Raw genomic sequence first — 20,622 nt, 5'->3', positions numbered from 1 at the left:
CTGGTAAGCTGACGTGGCAAGGTAACAAAAACTCTCCTAAGTTTCTATCGCCCTTATTTTATACCAGAATTCTGAATGGTCGTGGTAACAGGGTGGAAGAAAAAAGCAGAGGGAGAGTAAAGAATGGCCAGTCTTGCCACTGGAAGGTTCCTGACGGAAGGGAAAGTGTCAATACAATATATAAGAATTATTTCACACACACAAAAAGAAAACAACTTAATAAAGAGAAAGCTTAAGTATCAGAGAGGAAGATGTGTGAGGCCCACAATTTGATTCTCAGAGTATAAGAGGAGAGTCATAGACTAGCTGTTAAATTTTGGCAGGTGCGTCACCCAAACGGTGGCCAGGCTGGTTTCAGTACTGATGTGAAGTAGCCCCTACATGTTATCATCCAGGCAGCTTCCCTACAATATTCTACCAATTCTAACGAGGCTACCAGAACAATTCTCCATACGTGTGCTGACCATAGTGAATAGTTTTCACCTCTTCCCTGGCTGATCTCTTAGTAGGTAAGATAAGGGTTGTCATACGATTCCGACGGGAAAACACTTCCGTTCTCTAGCAAGTTTTTTCCTATTTACCTATCGTCTGCTTTATCATCTTTTCAGTCTATGATACAAACTTTGCCTTTTTTTTACCTCCAGCAGTATTCGTTCTCGAATCTGATGTGCCCCTGGCCAGGGAGAAGAGGCAGCCCCATACTCTCTGAGGGCTTCTGCTGTGGACAGGACACCTGTGGCAGCGACCACTTCTCACCTTTGTCCTGAACAAAACGTTCCTCTGTCTCGTTTAATCCTTACAATGTGGGTTACTCTCTTTTCCAAACAGCTGAGTTAAGACTAGTAGCGGCTGAGTGAAGGGTATTGGTCTCATTAAACATTACAAAGAGCTACGCTCACCTTGATCTCAAAGCACAATTTTATCATGTGTTTGGTGAACCAAGGCTATGGCCTGCTTTAGGACAGAAGTAATGACATTCAACTGGGTAACCCATTACATAACATTTTTAGGTTGTATTTGGGCACAAGGTGTTTGTGAGATGAACTCTTTCGTGGAAATATCTGACAGGCTCTTCTATTAGAATAATTGCTCATAACTATCTATATCTAATATGGGCTATAGAGAACATACATTCTACCAATTACAGAGGGATGAGCTACAGGAAAAGATAAGATTCCTTCCGAGTCCTTAAGATAAAAAGTCTTCTTACTTATATAGCAATGAATGTCAGACATATAAAAAAAATGTCAAGCTGTATATAAATTTAAATTTAGCAATACTGAATAGGTTCAATCACACAAAACAGCATATTTATAGAAGAATGAATGAATTTGAAAAAGCAGTACATGTATCTTTTTTATACATTAGCACATTGAAACCTTTATCTTTTGTAAATATCTTAATATTGGTAATATATGTAGATTTTGGTTATTAATATTTTCTGACATGTTTGAAAAGCTATTTTGTTCTTTATATAAAAACACATTTTAAATGTTTAATAGAAAAGAAATCCACCTTAGTATGTGTGTACATATATATGTATGTATTTTATGTTTTGCATATGAAATATATACATACATTATTCTAATGGTCTAAAATACTAGCAACAGAATAAGGATTCCATTTCTCCAGTTTAATTTCTTTTTATGATTATATAATCATAACATCAATAACCACTCATGAGGCATATCGTTCTACTCCGATCACAGTGGCATGAGTGACTTATATTTTCTTTTTCTAGTTGTTACTTGCCAAGATACAGAAAACTTCAACAATAATTGGTAAACTGCAGACCAAAGGGCTTCCCAAGGGCATTCATTCCTTCTCTGGGACAGAAGCTCCCTGCACTCTGCAAAGTACAACCTTACCCTTCATGGACCACTGCCTGCATCTGCCCCCTGGATTTTCACTCTGTCAGGTTCCCTGACTCTTAGGTGAAAGAAACTTGAAGCATTAGTTATTATGGTTATTTGGTATTGTTTTTAAGAAACAATCCCCCAACACACACACAGACAAAAAAATAAATATAATGAAAGACAAGCTGAGAGGTTCAGAGTTCCCTTTTGCACTGTCTCAAACAACCTTCACTCATTGAGAATGCCCCTGGTTATTCAGAGTAAATGTATTTCTTTTTTATTTGCAGCGGTGAATACTTTGTTCCCTGAGCAACTGCAATGGAATGCTCATTTATAAAGGAAGGCTGACTGGAAAATGTTGGGGGTGGGGTACAAAAAGTAACTTATTTCTTAAATGTTCCTGGCACTTCCGAGGATGGATGTCTCTTCTGATCCATGATAAAGTGAAGCTGGCATTTTTTCACTGTATATCAAGTAAAGTGGATAATGTGTGAGTCCGCTAACCTCTTAGACGCATTAACACAACTCCTAGTGCTACCTCAGTGCAATCTGAATCCATTTCTTTTTTCACGTGGAAAGAATGACTTTCCAACTCTCTGGATGAAGCCCACTTTGCTGCCTTAAAGTAATACTCTGATTGGGAATAGACAGGATTCACGCAGGAGCCTGAGGACCGATAAAGAACTTCAACTGTGAAATGTGATTCTAAAAATAAAGATCAATATGGTCTCAAGACATGTTTGGCTAATGACAAGAATCTTTGCTTCCATTCAGAAGAATGAGGATTTTCTCATAAATAATACAGAGATAGTAAAACACGAGGGCACCTCGTCAAATCACACAGTATTATTGAATTTCTAACCACTGCTTTCTGTTCCTGGAATCCTTTGGTACCTTTCCTCATCCATTCTACATCTACTGAACATATTGAATATAAAGAAAACAACAAAATGGGAACAGCATTCCCCGCCCCCCCCACAATGATTCTGAAAAGAGGGTTTGCCTTATATTCTGGTCTTTACAAAGATTCCCATTTTTCAGGTTCCTCTCCTATTTAATCATCAAAGTATTCATTGAAAAAGATACATTGGCCTGAACCAACCTACATAAATGCTAGTTTGGGAGGGCTTTATGGAGGTCACTTGATAGGATGGGTAAAATAAAGGAGGTTTATAAAAAGTATTTGCACATATGGATGTAATGGTAAACAAGCCTCTAAAATAACTTTTCATGCATGGCAATTAGTTCCTGGAGATCACAGAATATATAACTACAGAAAGAATTTTTGAAAATAGTGCTTGAAAACATAAATGATTTCTTGGGGCTTGAGACAATATTTCCTGAGACATCAACAATCGTAGGTTTAAAAAGTGCTATATCTAATTACTTACATGGAAGTAAAAAACTTTGCTCTGGAGTTTTAAAACAAAGGAACAATTTTAGATCAATATGAAGATTATAATCATTTGCAACTACATTAATGAATATTAGGGGTTATCATTTGAGTATTTCATCTACAACCCTGAGAAATTACGTATTCCTATTGGCCAAAAATCATTTTTTGCGTCTTCTCACTGGGCAATTCCTTAAGAGGGAGACCACTTTATTTCAAAAGCTTATAGAGTAGTGATTTCCATTGTTCTATTTTTTGAAGGAGGGTAAAGAGAACATTTTTTATAAACTAAGTTTACGTTTTCCATCATTTTGGTAATATAAAGCGCTTACAATTAAAATCCCTTTTTCCAAAGTTTGAGCTTCCTCAAACTGCGTCTCAAAGTTCAGAGGTTACACAAATTCAGTGTAATTGTCTCTGTTGGGAAGAGCAGAGACCACATTCTAAAAATAGGAGATTGAAAAAAAAAAGCATGCAATACTACGTCAATAGAACCATGCTGTATAATATTCTTTGTATTCAATCAATCTACTTGGTAAATAACATGTCATATAGGTATCTAAATTGTTAGTCAGTACAATTTGGGGGTAATCTGGCAAAGAGTGGAGAGTCATCCTCCAATCAGAACTGGAATATCTGGATTACTTTCCTCACCATCAAGCATGATCAAGCAGGAAGCATGTCTACTCTAGCTCGTGTTTAAAAGTCTAAGTTAAAACTCCCGGCCCCATGCCTAAAAAGTTTAAGTTAGTGAAGCACTAAGAGATACTTAGTATAAAACAATGACAACTGCAAAGTAGTCCCATGGCCAAGACTTTGGTTACTATTACAGAGAAATGCCAGCCAGATCAGCTTTCAAGCTCAGATTTACAAATCTCGCACTCTTGTACTGTGAAGAATGAAACTTGCAGCATAGAGCACCGCAAAGAAATAAAGGCAAGAAGTCAAATGTGTCTTTTGAGGTCCCATAGAAAAGCCTTCTCAAAAAATTAATTTAACAAGTGAAGAAGTCATGACACTAAAAACCCACAGATATCTCTGAAAGCCAAATGGACTAGTACAGTATCAAATCATAGTACAATTATTGGAAACAAAATCATTTTGTGAAGTGTACATTCAGTGCAAGAATTGCTTGTCTGCATCTTATGTTCTTCACTCACTCTATTTAAATAAAGAGCATGGTTGTTCTGCACATGCTTCTACCGACTAAAACATGTTGTTTTGCTATAAGATCATGTCAAAGCAGGAAATAAAAATAAAAAGGAATGAAAAATGAAAAGGTTTTATACCTGAGAAATCGGCTGCTAAGAGATCTACTGCCTTTAAAACCTTCACTTGTAAAAGGCCGATGTCCTTCATATCTTTCAGGGAGTTCTGTAAGCACTGAGGGGAGAGAAAAGTGGATCACAAGTGAAAATGGCTTTCTAACATACCATTTAATGACATCAAGTCCTACCGGAAGTACGTTCTAGATTTACCACTTTTCTCATGCAACACGTAGAAACATTCCAGCATGCACTGTAACCGTCAACAGAACAGTTATGCATTGACAGCAACCCAATTAAAAGTGACTGAGATTTAAATAACTACAGTTTCAAAACGAACGAATTACAAACACGTACAATCTGCTTTTAACATCGCCCCCTGCTGAAAGCACAGACATCCCACTGGGAAAATGTGTGTGGGAACTACATACATTCTCCTTTTCCTCTTCTTTCTCTTTAATGAAACTTTTAAATCACCCGAAAAGGCACAATTATTCTGACCGAGTTAGTGCAAACTTTATGGATACCAGAGGGCTAAACTTGGACCCTTCATAGATACTTATCAACCCTGAAAAGACAATAGGGATGGAATTAGAGTGAATTGTGTGGCCCACGTGTTAGCTAGCTTCTTAAATTAGAGCTTGAGCATCAAGTATTCACATTTACTTTAATTTTAATTTGCATGAGCCAAAGCTTGTGTCTACTGGTAATTCTTAAGCATGTATAGCGCTATTTAGATGTGTTATGTATATTTGCATGCATCAGGAATTGTGCATGAAAGAGATAAGCAGATAAATTCCCTTTGCATGCCTCCAGAACACATCCGCTGGAAAAGATGCTGCTTTGAAACCTTTGGCTATAGTATTTCCACCATCATTCTATCACTAAGAACCTGTGATAAACAGACTGCAGGGATTTATGGACAGGTAGAAAAATCCTCGTGATTGAGGCATTTCAGGGTAGAATAACAAAAACTCAATAATAGTTGGAGTTTGCCTGATTTAATATGCACCATTCCTAAGAACCTTTGAAAGTTGTTTCTGCTCTGTATTTTCAACCTAAAAGAAATAACCAAAAACTAGTGTTTAAGCTAAGATGAAAACATTTTAAATAAAATACTTTTACAACGTAGAGAGGTAGAAATGCCTTTGGTGATTGCCTATTCTTATGACCTGAAAAACGAATCCTGAAGCTAAAGAATTTTGTTTTCAATTAATCAATACACCTGCCCAGTGAAAGGTTTTGAAGGCTCTGAAGTTTATGCTGAGAATAGTACTCCCATTAAATAGAGATTTGTCTTTACTTCGTTTTCATGCCACTTTCCTAAAGCACGTCTTTGGTGTGTGGCAATAAAATAAATGTATTGATTTATAGAGAAGATGAGAGAAAAGCAGAATGCAAATAGAGACACCTAGATATCCAGAGTGCAAAGACTAAATGAAGAGGACAAAGTCATTTGATTTTCAAATGCTGAGTGGACTTTTAAGCACATTGCAATTACTTAGGCCCAAATCTCAAAGTGCCAATAATATCCATGGTGGTCTAGAACAACATTCTTTCGTGTCTGTCTAGGGCTTTGCTTTGCTTGTTAAGATACAAGCACTTTCTCACTTGAATCTAAGAGGTTCTGGAAAAAGTATCATTAATGGTTGTTTTAAAAAGCTACTTCTGTGAGCTGATATGAAAATTCTTTTTGACGTATGCAGACATGCTAAACACCCGTTTGCCTCCTTGAGGACTTCAGCTTTCTCCAGAGTTCCTAACAGCTAAGAACTCAAAATGCCTTGGTTGGCTTTTAAAATAGCAAGAAGGGAAACACTACTCTGCTTTCACCTACTCACGAATGCATTAACCTCTAGGTCTGACATCTTGTTTGATGAGACAGCCCACTGAACTTGGGACCGAGACCTCTTTTGATGCAGTGTTTTTGATTCATAGACTTTGGTGCCACGTCAACGTGGTGGTGGTGGGAGCGGGAGAGCAGTTCTCGCAAGGCAAAGCACTCACATATCGTTGGGCAATCTGCTTTCTCTCGCTGGGGTCTGCCAAGGGGCACACACACAGGTCCGAGATGGAGACTCCTGCACAGGGAGTGAGTGTGATCAGCATCAGGAGAGCCCCCGAGCAGCTGTCCAGCGGCAGCTCCAAGCAGTTGACTTGCCGGAGTGGGAGGGCTGCAATGTCCACTTTGCACCTGGGAAAGGGGCAGGAGTCAGAGAAAGAAGAGTGATGAACTTGGGGCCACTTCGGACCCTCCAAAGCACCTGTTTATTTCATCCTCCCCAAACCCTCGCTCTGTCTGGGCATGGGGCTTACTGAGCAGTGACGGTTGCACAGGCTCCCAGGCTCGTAATACTCCTCCCAGCCTAATACACTCTAAAACTAAGGGGAGGGAGAGGTAAAGAACATTAAAGAGAAGGCAGCCTGGATGGAATGGCAAATGAAAAGAGATGGGTCGGATCTTTGCCAAACAAAGTCTACAGAAAGCCAAGGAGATCAAGAATTAGGGAGGGAAAAAAAAGTTTCAAAGTTGAAGCATTATGGCTTTGTATGACTTCTCTGTGCTTTGTCTTTTAACCAGCAAAGAGAATAAAGGGATAAAAAAAAAATTAGAAAGGACAAGAGACATGGAAGTGGCAGAGGGAGGGTTAAAGAAAAAAGCTATTTTTTTCCAGACGAATGCCAACTGGCCACGTTGTTTTTTATTAAAGAAACGTGTTAAGGTGTTTTCCTAATAGGCATGGTTCCACAGGGTTTCCCCGGGTGGATTTCTTTTTGGACAAACAGCACATGGAGGGCTGTTGATGGATCCCATTTCAGCAGCACTGCCAGGAAAGGCTGTCCCCATAGGCTATAAATTGCATGTTTTCCGCCTCTTAACAGCCAATGTTCTGGGGATGTTGAAAACCTCAAACACATTTAAATACAGAAGCAAACACCAAAAAGGCGGGCTGAGGTGCTAAGCCACTTATTCACTATAATACTGAAGACTCTGGGTTTGCCTGGACCACACTTTGTTTATGAGCAGGAGGGTGGGGGACCGAGAGGGAGAGCAGGCGATGGCAGGTCCTGGATGGGTGTATGGGTGTGTGTGTGTGTGTGTGTGTGTGTGTGTGTGTGTTTCACTTGCCCTTCACAGTTATTAAATGAGTATTCAAGACTTTATATGTCATAATGTGTGACAAGGATGAATTCTTACCCTAAATTTTTAGTGGAATCTGTACGTTTGCACATAACTAGAAATAGGAAACTTACATAACATACTATAAAGCAATGACAATTGTAAGCCATATGGATATGTAAAAAGTTCCAGTTTAATAAATTTGAAAGAAAAATATCAATAACATGAAAAGCCTATACCAGTTTTTACTAGAGAATAAAAATATTTTAATACCGGCATGTATGTATAAAATTAAATATACGTGGGTATTTATTTTCTAATTAACACAGTGATTCCAATTATGAGAAGAACTTTTGCCTGTAATAAATTCATTATGTACTTCTACTGGAGACACATGACAAAAAAAAATAGTCTATGATTTGAATCAAAACATTTTGTTTTTCTGTAGAAAAAAAGGAATCTTTTGAAGTTAATGCTTACTACGTGAAAAGAGGGGTTACTAAATATTTTTATTCCATAAGCAAGTATGTAAGTGGGGAATTAATTTGCTTGGAAAGAAAGGTCAAGTGTTTTAACTATGCCATTTCTACAAAACTAAGCACCCACATGTTCTTAAGCAATATAGCAGGCTATAGTACATCTGTTAGAAATACTTGGCTAAGCATTATTTTACATTGTCATATACGCTTTCATTTAATAAAGCTCTTTCTTTCGGAAAGATGAATGATCCAAATTTGTAAGAAGTTTCTCTGGTGGTCACTTTTATTACCCCATATTAGCAATCACCTATTTAAGGCACATTCATTTTTAATATCATTAATAACGGCAATTTATTTTTGTCCTTCGAAGTTCACTATTTTGTTGTGGCGGTGGTTTCGTTGGTTTTTTTGAACAATCAAAAGTTATTTAGACAAGCGCTCAAGAGCAACTAATGTGTGGGCATCAAAATGATGCGTCATTAGTCGATAATAAAATTTTTCTTAGATAATTCAAAATAGACCTGACATTCATTCTAGAAAGACATGGAAAAAGACTGTGAGCAATATTAGCATCTTTACAACAACAGCGACTGTTTAAAGGAACAACTTACTTAAACAGAGCAGCTCCTCATTTTAAACAAAAGCTGAATCATGTACCAGATGAAATGCAAAGAGAATATAGGGTCTCTTCTCAGAAAATTATGTATTTTCACAAACTTTTCAGTCATTTCCATCCACCGGGAAACGTCTGCACCTATCTGATTTTTTAAAGAGTACTTGGATCATGAACACAGAACACCTGCATGAAAATAGCCCTGCCGATTCTGGATGAAAGGGACCCATAAACTACAGATTGGGGATGGTTGCAGCATACACGGAATGGATTTTACATTTTCAGTTAAATAATGAGTGAATCTGACCGAGTATGTACTTTCTTTTACTTTCTTGGGGACTTCAAAGAGCAAATTAAATTGATGTGCCAGCATCCCGTCAATCAAAATTAAACCTTGATCCTTTTGCACATGGATTATGCCCCAGCCTCTCAAGGTCCCTTCCCCCATCCTGTGAAGTGATGTATTAGGTCTTAAGAATTAATATAAAGCTACCCTCTCCTTGCTGTTAGCAACTAGGTCCCCTCTAAAGCTGACTTTCCGTAAGCTTTCCACAGCTGAACTGCTCTCTGCAGCTCTTCCGTCTGCCTGGCTTCCCCATTTATTCCCACATTCTGGAAGAAAGGAGAAAAGATAGGAGTAACAAGAAATGAATTTCACGCAAAACCCTCTCAACTCAACCTCTGTTTCAATCTCGGTCCACATTGCTTCAGCTCATCCTCACATCTGAAGGAGAACCAGAAGTTCTGGAGGTTAGCCAGAAGCTGGAAGAATTATTTGCATTAACCCCAAGCTAGAAAGGGGTTACTGTATTATCAGCAAAAGCAGAAGAACATTAAAAAAAGAGAAAGAAAAGGATTAGACCTTCTTCAGAATTTCAGGTCTTTTTACCAACAATACTCATCAAACCTTCAGAAGAGATTGAAGTACTGTACGAGCAATTTTTTTTTTTAAGGCTCAAGTAAAGATAAGTACTCTAAAATCTAGAATCTTTAAGATATAAACATTCTGAAATACACGTATTAAATACATCTTTAGTATAAAATTATGAAAGGACAATTCGGGCTTCTTCCTCCACTTTCTATAGTGTAACCAGATTCTATCCTGAGAAAATACTAAATAATTTGGCTCATCTCTTACTTCTTTTTAGGTGCCACAGAATCTCTTCTTTTCCAAAGCTTTCTTTCATCTTAACTGCTGCAGTCAGAGTACAAGACTAGCGCCTGAGAATGCCTAGGAGAACAGATCCATCTCAGCCTCTGGGCAAATGAAAATACCACCTACTCCTTCCTCCTTTTTCAATCCTATCAACGCTACTCACTCACGGTCCAATTCCAGAATTTTACAGACGTTGTTATACATTCTTTTTCTCTTCCAGTTTGTATCCCCTAAATTCTTTCCCAAACTACACACAAATGGCAACCTTTCATGGGCATTGATGAAAACTTAGCTTACTAGTGTGAATGCAAATTTTCTTTGAAAAATAAACTTAGTTGAAAGGCTCTCATCATGAATTGTTCAAGTATCTTTTAAAAGTCAGACCAACATTAACAAACGATAGGCACTGAGACCTTTTTTTGTCTATGAAGGGCCAGGAAATAAATAGTTTTAGTCTATGGGCCATAAGGTCTCTGTGGCAACTACTCCGCTCTCCCCTTGTAGCTTTGTAGCAGTAACAGATGACGCAAACAGATGAACAAGGCTGTTTTCCAATAAACCTTTATTCAAAACCAGGCAGCCACCTGGACGTGGCCCATGGGCCTTAGTTTGCTGAAGTCTGACCTAGAGAAATGGTAATGATTTACCTGTGGTGAAGTACACTAATGGAAATGTTTTTAAACTTTACAAGGTTGATTACTGACAGTGCAAACACATGATGATAAAGGTATCAGAGATATTGACCTAAGAATAATTTTTGAAAAATAACTTTTAACTCATGATAGCCCAGGAAACTATGGCCAACATATCCAATGACGTGTTTATAAGTAAACTAGGATAAAGCAATAAAACTTAAGAAATCTCTCCTCTACCTAATAGATCGACATGGAAAATACATGCTCAGAGCATCTAAGTGAGAAATGCAGTTAACAGCATCACCAAATAGGTCTGCTTCTGCCACACTGTGTGTGACTTCATAGACCGGCGAGTGACAATGTGTGGACAATCATCCTGGCCCTTAGGTGACCAGGAAATTCTCATCCCAAAGTCAGATCTTAGGATATTGGGTCAGTAGCAGCTCCACTGTGCTAACAAGCTTTACGTGATGGAAACAAAAGAGCCGTCACGGATGGGTATGTGCTCAGAGCGGAGGTGCCATGGGTCATTCACAGATGGAATCCATGGCTTCGTGACCTCACTCTTATCCTCCTCTCTAGTGTCATCTCGTGACACCACCCACACTTCTCATTCCTTTCAAGTTTCTCAGAATCTGCTCCCCCTCTTCTCTAGGGCTTTGCCCATGTTGTCCCAAGTCCTTGGAAGGTTCTTCCTCCAATCTCCTTGCCAGGCTAACTACCTCCCACCTCACAGGTCTCCGAGCTCGGTCCTCCCAGGAAGCCGCCACCTTCCACCCCCAAGGCACTGCCTGCTTAGCTGTCGAAGCCCTAGCTTATTGGTGCCTGAGGAGAGGATTCATATCCCTATGCTTTTTCACTGAACCCTCAGCATTTGGAAGGCTGTCTGATACACAATTTGCTCTATATTTGTTGAATAAAAAGAACAAACAAAGGAATACCCATGGCGTAAGGAAACTCAAACTATTCCAATGATAAAGTCAGTGTTTTTGGCTAAGTAACTAATTCTTTGGCAGTCTCTATTTCCTCCCCTATCTAAAAAGGGAGTGAGAATAAATGTATTTACTAGATGCCTCCCAGATTGAAAAGTCCATGGTTGTGTTCACCTGAAGAAAACAAGGACTGAATGACTTTTTTTTTCCCTCTGCAACAGGCATATATTAAAGCTCAGCGCCTCTTTGGTCCACAAGCGGTCAACGTGCTGATGTGGCATCATTTCTGACCCCATTCTTGTCTTTCTCCATTAATCCCACAGCACTTTAATGTTTTAATTCAACACATAATTTTACCGTATCAGTCAGCCAAACCTGCTCAAGTTTCACTCGCCATGATAGCTTTTAACCTCTTACTCATTACCATTAACTCTATGTTTTATATTATAGACTGGTCAGCTTTTAACTTAAATGCAAGGGGCGGAGAAGAGTGCTATAGTTTTAAAAGCTGTAAATCTTAGAGACGAAGGAAGGAGGGGCCCGGGAGGAACAGGGAGAGTATGTCCAGCCTGGCTGTGAAAGCACATCCATGACATGGAATACAATTTGCCCAGAGAAGCAGTCCGGCCCTGATTTCCTGCTTCATTGGAGTCACTAATAAATGGCTAGAATGCTGGGAGCCACTTTCGAAGGCACCCTGAGGATTGAGGCTCTGAGGTAGCCCAATTCAAATGGGCTTCAGCATTCTCATTCCCACATTGTCCAAGCTAAATTATGTCTAGACTATTCTACAATGAGTTCGTCTCTAGAATCCCCTCGCAATGTAAAACAGACTTTAAGAAAATGATACGACTGTTTTCAAAGGGTACAGGTGAATGATGAAAGAGTCTATAATTAATATTCTTGCCATTTTGTTTAAAAGTTGGAGCTGGGTAAACTTAGCTTTATTTCTTATTCCCCCTAAAACTTCACTATCTCTGGACCACGGATGGGCTCTAAGTTCAGACACTGTTTTGATTGGTTGGTTGGTTGGTTGGTTGGTTGGTTGGTTGGTTGGTTGGTTGGTTTTGCCCATGAATAGTCTGGAACTAGCAGCCACCATGGTTTTAAGGCGTGTTGGACGTGCTCAGCCACCTTCACCTCACCAGCTCTTACCGCCTCACGCGTTACCTGTGGCTCAGGGGACGCCTGCAGGTGTGCCTGACACAACGGGATTTCAGGAAGCTCTGCGTGACTCAGGAGAGCCTGGAGGGAGGCTGGCTGTCAGGCAGGACCTGATTTAACCGTCTCCAAGCCAGCCACCCACTAATGCAATGTGATTTCTCTTCACATAACTGACCGATACTCCAGCTTTTCATCCATAGCCACAAAAGGCAGTATAGGTCAGACTAATTTACACTGTTCAGTCCTTCAGTCAACAAAATCCTTCCACCCCCATCCTCGAAGATATCCACTGTTCACTTCTGTAAAAATATACATGTACATATATGTTTTAAAAAGTCTACACTGTTTTGAAAAAAATATGCTAAATTTGACTAGTCATAGTTCACACACTTAAATTGCATCATTTTAGTTGCAAATGTTGTGGGGCGGGGTCTATGGTTACTATACTGAAAACCCTCAAAATTAACAGTAATAATAACGTCTGCCAACTGGGGGCTCAAAAACACCTAAGTATCAAAAAGATATTGTCGCTGAAAGTCATGACGAGCAGTGACCTCATTACACAGATAGGGAACCAGATTCCACAAGCAAATCCATAGTCCAAGGTCACCTAGCTAGCAAACGATGTGGTTATCCGCAAGCCCAGGATGTCCACCTCAAAAGCTGGTGTCCCTTCCTTCATGTCAAACTGCTGAGAATTTCCTCAGAAGCCATGCAGAACTTTAAATGAAGAGCACCAAGGTGTTATCCAGCCCCAACATATGAGACGGGCCTTACGAGACAGGAATGCCATAGTCACACTGCCACAGGGATTTCTCATGCAGAAAGGTATTTCCCAACAGTTGGGAGATGAAATAACTGAGCCTTGGAATGACAACAACCAAGAAAAGAAAAGGAGGAAAAAAACAAGTGAAACGTTTAGAATACGAAGAAACAGTGAGGAACAGGTTTGTGACACGCATATGCTAGCACACTGTCTCCTTGAACTCTGAGAAGCAGGGTGTATTTTAGGTTAGGTCTCATCCCACCTGGAAGTTTGCTGCAGGGTAACGCTATGCAACCAGCTCCCAAGAGATACTTTTGCTCCTTTTCGTATACCTCGGGAGAGGAAAAGGGAAAAGGAGACCAAAACACAAAAAAACAAAACAGTCCTTTAAAATCCATGCAGACAAGGACAGAATGGCTACTAAGGCCAGTATACACCTAAGTTACAAACAGGAAATGGCGAAAACAATAAATGGCTACCCGAATGACAAAACATGGAATGGAAGGGACATTCTAAATCCGTTTTCATGTCTGTGCAGAAACTTAGCACTCATTGGGAAAAGCATTTCCTATTATGTGAAAGAAGCATGACAGCCCAACGACATGTGAAAGGAGAGTGCACTCTCCTTCGTACTCGCTGAAACAACACGCTGGCCATTCACCACTGGAGGCCCAGATAACACTTCAGGACACTGAGTTCCTGGCATCTGTGCACTTACGTAGCTTATCCTTGCTCCATGGGCTAGCACAATGTGTGTGACCCTCCTACCCATGGGTGTTGGCCAGGCTCTGGTACCTGTGTCACAGCGGTGACAAATGTCAGAGAAGTGTCTGAGGTGTCTCAGTTACCCTGTGTAGGTGGAGGAAGGAGAAATAAGACCAGAGTAGAAATCTGACAGGCAGTATGTGTGAAAGGCGGGCAGTCAGATCTGCCGTAGGAGCTGGAGAGCAGGCATTATCCAGTTTGCTATCCGAAAGCACCAACCTGGCCCAGCAGGTGGTCAGGGCAGCAATGGCTGCCACCTGCTACATACGCAGAGTGGGGATGAGGGAGCCGTGCAGAGCAAAGCAAGCAGGGCTATGACACCTGGAAGAGGAGGTGCCAAAGCCCACACAGGTGGCACTGCTGCCCTCCTAGGGGCTGTCTGCACATGTGTGATGGAATGTGGAGGTGCTGTGTCCCTTCCGGCGTGTGTATTGTCTACATAATAAGTGAGGAAAGTTACTGGGGTCAGGTTGGTGACAGCCAGGTAATTAAATATCCTGCACGTGCCAGACAGCCCCATGCAACAGGTGCCTCTCCGAAGAAACACTAGACGAATGTCCCATGGGTTCCCAACTCCCCACCCATCTCTCTCAGGATGAGCTACTGAGGTGGGACGGGGTGACGACATCAAGAAGAGCTACCACTGTGTGTGCGCCAGACGCACGCTCAATATTTCACAGAGAAAAAAATATTGCAGGAGCCACTGGGGTATTCGGGGCTCATTCCATTTCTACCTCTAAATTCCGTGTTGATGGAATTCGGGGCCTCTACATGTCCTCGTCTGTAAAATAAAGTGCTTATACTGGACGAATGGTTTTCAATCTTTACTTTTCAGCAATAAAACTCTTCCTTCAAATGGAACCCCAATAGGTAGAAGCTGAGATGCTCTGGCCCCAAGGGAGAGATTTTAGGAGACACCCACCTGCCCCCATTCTCCAAGGAATGACCTCAAGGCAGCCCCCTGAAGTCAGGGTTCCAAAATAACTTGGTTTGAAAAAGATGACAAATAATTGTTGAAAGTCTTTTAAACGTTGATGTTCTAAATTTAAGACGTGCGGACAAATCCAGATGGGTGCTAGACTTGTCACTGTGTAAGGTTTATAAATGTCTAATCACCATGTAGCACATCTGAAACTAATATATTGTATGTTAAGTGTAATTGAAAAAAATTAATTAGTTAAAAGGAAAAAAAAGATCCATGGACAAATCGTATGCATATGGGATGAAGAAAAGGCAGCAATTGGGTGTAATGTACTTGGAGTTTGAAAACACAGAATCCTGACCCTGGCATATGCCATTCTGAAGCCCATGGCCAAATTGTTTGCAAACCTCTTGCATTCCATTTCCTCATCTATAAAATGAGAATAACGCCGCTAACTTGCAGTGTATTCGTAAGATCAGAGATGACGATATATGCTTCCACCAGCATCCTTTTGTGCTTACGAGTTAGCCAGGGTGCAGACACAACCTCACTTAATTGGGTTCTTACTACCATCCTATGAGGAAGCAATAATACTCATAGCATTGCTCGTTATGTAGGAATCAATTAAGCCGGGAGGGTTCAAAGGAAAAGCAATGAAAAGAAAGTAGATCTTCTCTCAGTCAATTTCAAGGCAGTTTGCCACAAAGTTCATCAAGAACACTGAAAAATTCCCATCATTTTTTGGACACCTCGCTTCATCGTGTTGCTAAATTACATAGTATTTCACTGCGTAGCAAAACCCAAATTATAAGGGACATTGGAAATATAAACATTTCCCAAACGGTATGATATGGCAGGTTATTATCTTTCTTTAGGGAATTCCTGACATGTACTATTTTCTTCTGCTTTAATTAATACTAAATTTTACCAATTTAAAAAATATATACATTTTCCCCAAGTGAGGGTCCAGCTTACTTCTGGCTCCTCAGGGGGGTGGGAGGTTTTACTCTAAGCCCAACAGATAAAGACCAGCAGCCTCATGCAGAAACCAGCTCCACACACGGCTCCCACCATTTAGAAAGCAGAGAGGACTCACGTGCCCAGACGCTCCTCGTGTTTTTTGCTGTCCTTTCCCCACACTTCAATGTCCAAAATGCCCATCCTGTCAGAGAAGTAGTGAAAGTCAAACTCTTCCCGCCACTGCGGATTTGCACTCTTACACAGTGTCTAGAAAACATGCAGTTATAGTATTTATTTTCTTCAAATGCCATTCATTGCAAAAGCAGCTACACATTCATGTCATTTCTAAATGGCAGGAGGTGGCTGTCTTCCCCTTCCAAAGCTATACTTTCCTCCTTGCAAGGAGAGGGACGTCGAGGTTTCAGCACTTGGCAAACGTCTCGACTCTTTCTGGCTGACCCCCCAACTCAAGAATGTATCCACCAAGTTAGAACAAGAAATCATCAGTTACATATACATACATATAAATGCATCTAGAGCACATAGCTCAACCGACAATTTACAGTGGCTCTAATACAGACCGTACTACTAACTGGTTAGTCAAACGCAAGTCACATTTTTTATTGGCATATCCATTCAGCACTGGCTTAAGAACTACATAAATTAACGGGTTGGGGGTCTTAACATCTGTCAGATGCATTACACAAGAAACCCATAACGTGTACACCGGCTGCCTGTTTTTAAATCCGAGTTTACTGAATCCACTCACTAGCGTGACAGAAAGACAAGGAAATTCCACGGCCAGCCAATTTAAAAACGAGCAAGCATGATTTGAAAACTCCACGAGTGTTTCTGTGTTCTCCGAGGGTGATTTCAAACCACTCGTGTGTCCAATTCATTGGCAGGATTTTCACTTTTGCTTCATTTTTGTGGAGATTCACTTTGTGAACCAAAAAGTGAGCAGAAATGCTGGCCATTGAGTAGCAGGCTCTAAGGGCACAGCATTGACTATTAAATCTTAGTGCCAACTGTCACTGCATGGGAGAGCAGGGACAAGCCAGACCTCAGCTGTAACCAGCATCACGGAACATCATACGAGCTGTTTTTCACACTGGCCTTCATAGATCAGATCACGGCATTTAGAAACCACGAAGGAAAAAAAAAAAAGAAAACCTATCAGACCACAAATTAAATGCAATATCCCCCAAGGGGGAATGGAGCATATATTTGGACTAATTCTACACTTCACCTTAGTCCAAAGGGCTAAGTGTGTCTAGAGATGAATAATTTTTCTGCAAATCCTTAGCCCGACCCTGGCTGGCTAAAGGAATCTTGATGGAGAGATGTGATCACCCTGGATACGCTCTCTGTGAGGTACAGCCCGAAACCCCTTCGTTCAAGCAATTATCTGCGTATTTCTGCCGTAACTGTCCCTCAATTTTTCATATTTCCTACAAACGGTTTGTCCACATGGGCTTCCGTTGCTTTGGTCCTTATGCTGGTGTAAATGATGTTTAATATTTGATTTTTTCATTGAAAGCTGTACAGCACAGACAACCTCCTGCCTCCCTAAATCATTTTCCAACTTGTCTGCATCTGTTATTTCTTCTACACGGGAAAGCCCAAACTGCAAATATCCTCGGGTCGATTTTCAAAATCTTCCACTGATGTTTTTTTTATGATGTGGCTTTTGGCAAGTGACTTAACTTTCAAGTACCCTAGTTCCCTCAATCCATAAAACATAGGAAATATTCCTGTCTGAGAGCTATGTAAAACTAATTAATTACCATGGTTTGGAGACTATGGTTTTTGAAATAAAAACCACACCAAATGACTAAGATTAAAAATTAAATGGAATTTGGATCAGCACAGTAAGATGACCGATTTTTAAAGACAGCTAAAAATGTCATTACTTTTGTTCAAAACAAATCACTTTTAATACTTTAGGTAGTTTATTATTTTTTTTAATCATAGCCAAAAATAAAAAAACCCAGCAGCACTAAAATTTTATTTTTGGTCTAACTACTAACAAGTTAGAAAAAGCAAACAGTATATAATTTTGAAAATATTTTTAGTTGCCTCAAATATTGTAATACGAATATAATGTGTGTTGTTCTTTTACATTTGTTGGACTTTGAAACCATTTAGTTATCCTTTCCCGCATTCTATAAAACAAAGTTTGCTTATTTATTTTCAAAATGAAAATACATCATGCATTCAAAACTGTGACTTAATAAGCTTTCTCTAGCTCTAATTACTGCATTAAAATAATTTATACTATGTAATCAAATACCCATATTAATTGACTGCATCTATATAATTATTTTGTTTTCTGGGATAATCCTAATATATCATAGTTAGGAGGGTTAAAAATCATTTCTATTCTTGTGAAATTTAGAGTGGGAAAACATTTTTTCTTTCCTTCTTTCATTTTTAAGGATACTATCCCTCCTCAAAGAATTGACACAACTTACCTTACTTTTATACCTCTGATCTCCCAGTTTTAACTGGACAAACATCTCTGTCATGTTTCCTCCTGAGACATTTTTCCCTTCCAACAAAGTTATACTTATAATCCCGTTCCAGAGTTGGTTCTTTTTCAAGGAGTCTGAGAGCCGCAGGTTACGCATCAAAGAGGACTAAAGCAAAAAATAAAGATGACAGATCAACTTGCTGGTGATTCCCGAGTTTGACTCCGGTGATAAGAGGCATTCCCGCTTTCAATGTGTGATTAGAAAGAGTACTCCACTCCCTGCCTGGTGAGTGTGTTATTCTTCTTCATTGGTTGTGCAAATCTGCAATCACAGTTATGTGATTTCCTTCTCAAGCACCGGACGTACAGCAATATAGGAAAGGGTGAATATGAGTAACACTTGCATTGGACACTGGCCTGCACTCCCACCCGGCTCCTTCAACTGGACCTTGGGCTATTTTAATAGTAGGCAGCGGAGAAAGGCATTCTGGAAAACAGAGATATACCAACAAGGCATTGCTTTGCAGGAAACAAAATACCTCTGGGCATTTAGAAATAATGGTTTTGCATTTATCCTTCACACTTGAATCTGTCCCCACTTCCCTTTACTCCTTGGGCTACTACTAAAAACCTAACACCACTGTGAGATTCGCAACTCCAGATAGAGCCTGCATCAAACCGCCAGCTAAAGGAGCTTCGCAGAGCTGGGGGTAGGAAAGGATGTATAAAGTACTTTAGTGCAGTGCCTGGAACCCAGTAGGGGTTCGGTAACCGTTAACTTACTTTTTTTTTCCTTTTCTAAACTATGTAACTCATGTCCACTCACATACACACCTTCAACAGAATACAGAAATAAGCAAATGTCCCCTATTATTAAACAATGAAGAGAACAAGCGCGCTTTATTTTTCATTTCCATCATGTAAATTTTCACTCACACACAACGGTGGAAAGGCTACTGTGTAAGGAATCTCCACGTACTTATCTACCAGAGTCGACATTTTGCCAATCTTATTTCATCTATCACTTCGCTGGGTTCTTTTTTTCCTGGCTGAAGCATTTGGAAGCAAAACCCGTATCTGTTTTTACATAAGCAATGTGCTATGAGCACAGTCAACAAAAGTAGCCCTACTTCCCTGGATATCGTTCAATACCCAGCACACATGCACGTTTTCCTGGTGGTCTCAGCTATGGCTTTTCATGGTTCATTGGTTTGAGTGAGGATCCCAACGCGATCCACACAAACTGCATTCAGTTGGCAGAGTTCATTCACACTCTCCGTTCGGTAAGGGAAACGGCCCAAGCAGAGACTGCTTTATTTGCAGGAGAAGTAAATGGAGTGAAGAATGGGAATGGCACCGAGTATCATAGTCAAGCGATGAATTTCTAACCCTATATATTCACTCCTGTCGTCTGCTCAGTATATCTTCGAGGTCGTTTGGACACCAATTTGCCCGGACACAAGTTAGTCACAATTTATCACAACAAATGGTATGTCAGTACCATATTAATTATGTACCAGCTTACCTCATCCAACACACGTCACTCTGCCATTCTGTGGCAATAAATGATGCCACCAATGACTGTTGGGGTTGATCATTTTATAACTACCTTAAGTACAACGCATTTGAGGAAACCTGGACTTCCAAACTTCATATCCATGTTGCTTTTCTCTTGAAATGCACACACACACACACACACACACACACACACACACACACACACACGGTTTCTGGAAGAGCTGAGACAGACAAGGGAGGACAGATAAGAAAAGAATTAATTCCGTGTTTCCCTGAAAATAAGACTTAGCCGGACCATCAGCTCAAATTTGTCTTTTGGAGCAAAAATTAATATAAGACCCAGTATTTATTTTATTATATCAATCATACTATATTATATTATATTAAAGACCCGGTCATACATTATAGTAAAATAAGACCGGGTCTTAAATTAATTTTTGCTCCAAAAGATGCATTAGCGCTGATGGTCTGGCTACGTCTTATTTTGATGGACACTCGGTTGTAAAAAGAAAAAAAAATAACCGTCTCCTCTGGAGAACATGAAAAATTCTTAACTTCTATTTACAGTTGGATTGTGGATCAAATATATCCCATAATGAAAGTT

At 40.0% G+C, this 20,622-nt stretch overlaps 1 protein-coding gene across 1 annotated transcript in view; it reads right to left on the bottom strand.

Moving 5' to 3' along the window:
• The window catches only part of MCTP2 (multiple C2 and transmembrane domain containing 2), a 170,478-nt gene that overhangs the window by 70,416 nt on the left and 79,440 nt on the right, over positions 1–20,622 (bottom strand). The window contains exons 9-12 of the mRNA XM_033100384.1: positions 18,502–18,666; positions 16,164–16,294; positions 6,522–6,708; positions 4,539–4,632 (exon numbers count right to left, since the gene is read on the bottom strand). Of these exons, the coding sequence (XP_032956275.1) occupies positions 4,539–4,632; positions 6,522–6,708; positions 16,164–16,294; positions 18,502–18,666 (577 nt within the window). The remainder of the gene's footprint in view (positions 1–4,538; positions 4,633–6,521; positions 6,709–16,163; positions 16,295–18,501; positions 18,667–20,622) is intronic.

This window comes from Rhinolophus ferrumequinum, chromosome 28 (assembly GCF_004115265.2).
Source record: "Rhinolophus ferrumequinum isolate MPI-CBG mRhiFer1 chromosome 28, mRhiFer1_v1.p, whole genome shotgun sequence".
In the NCBI taxonomy this organism is placed as follows: Eukaryota; Metazoa; Chordata; class Mammalia; order Chiroptera; family Rhinolophidae; genus Rhinolophus; species Rhinolophus ferrumequinum.
This window is presented reverse-complemented; position numbering and strand designations above follow the sequence as displayed.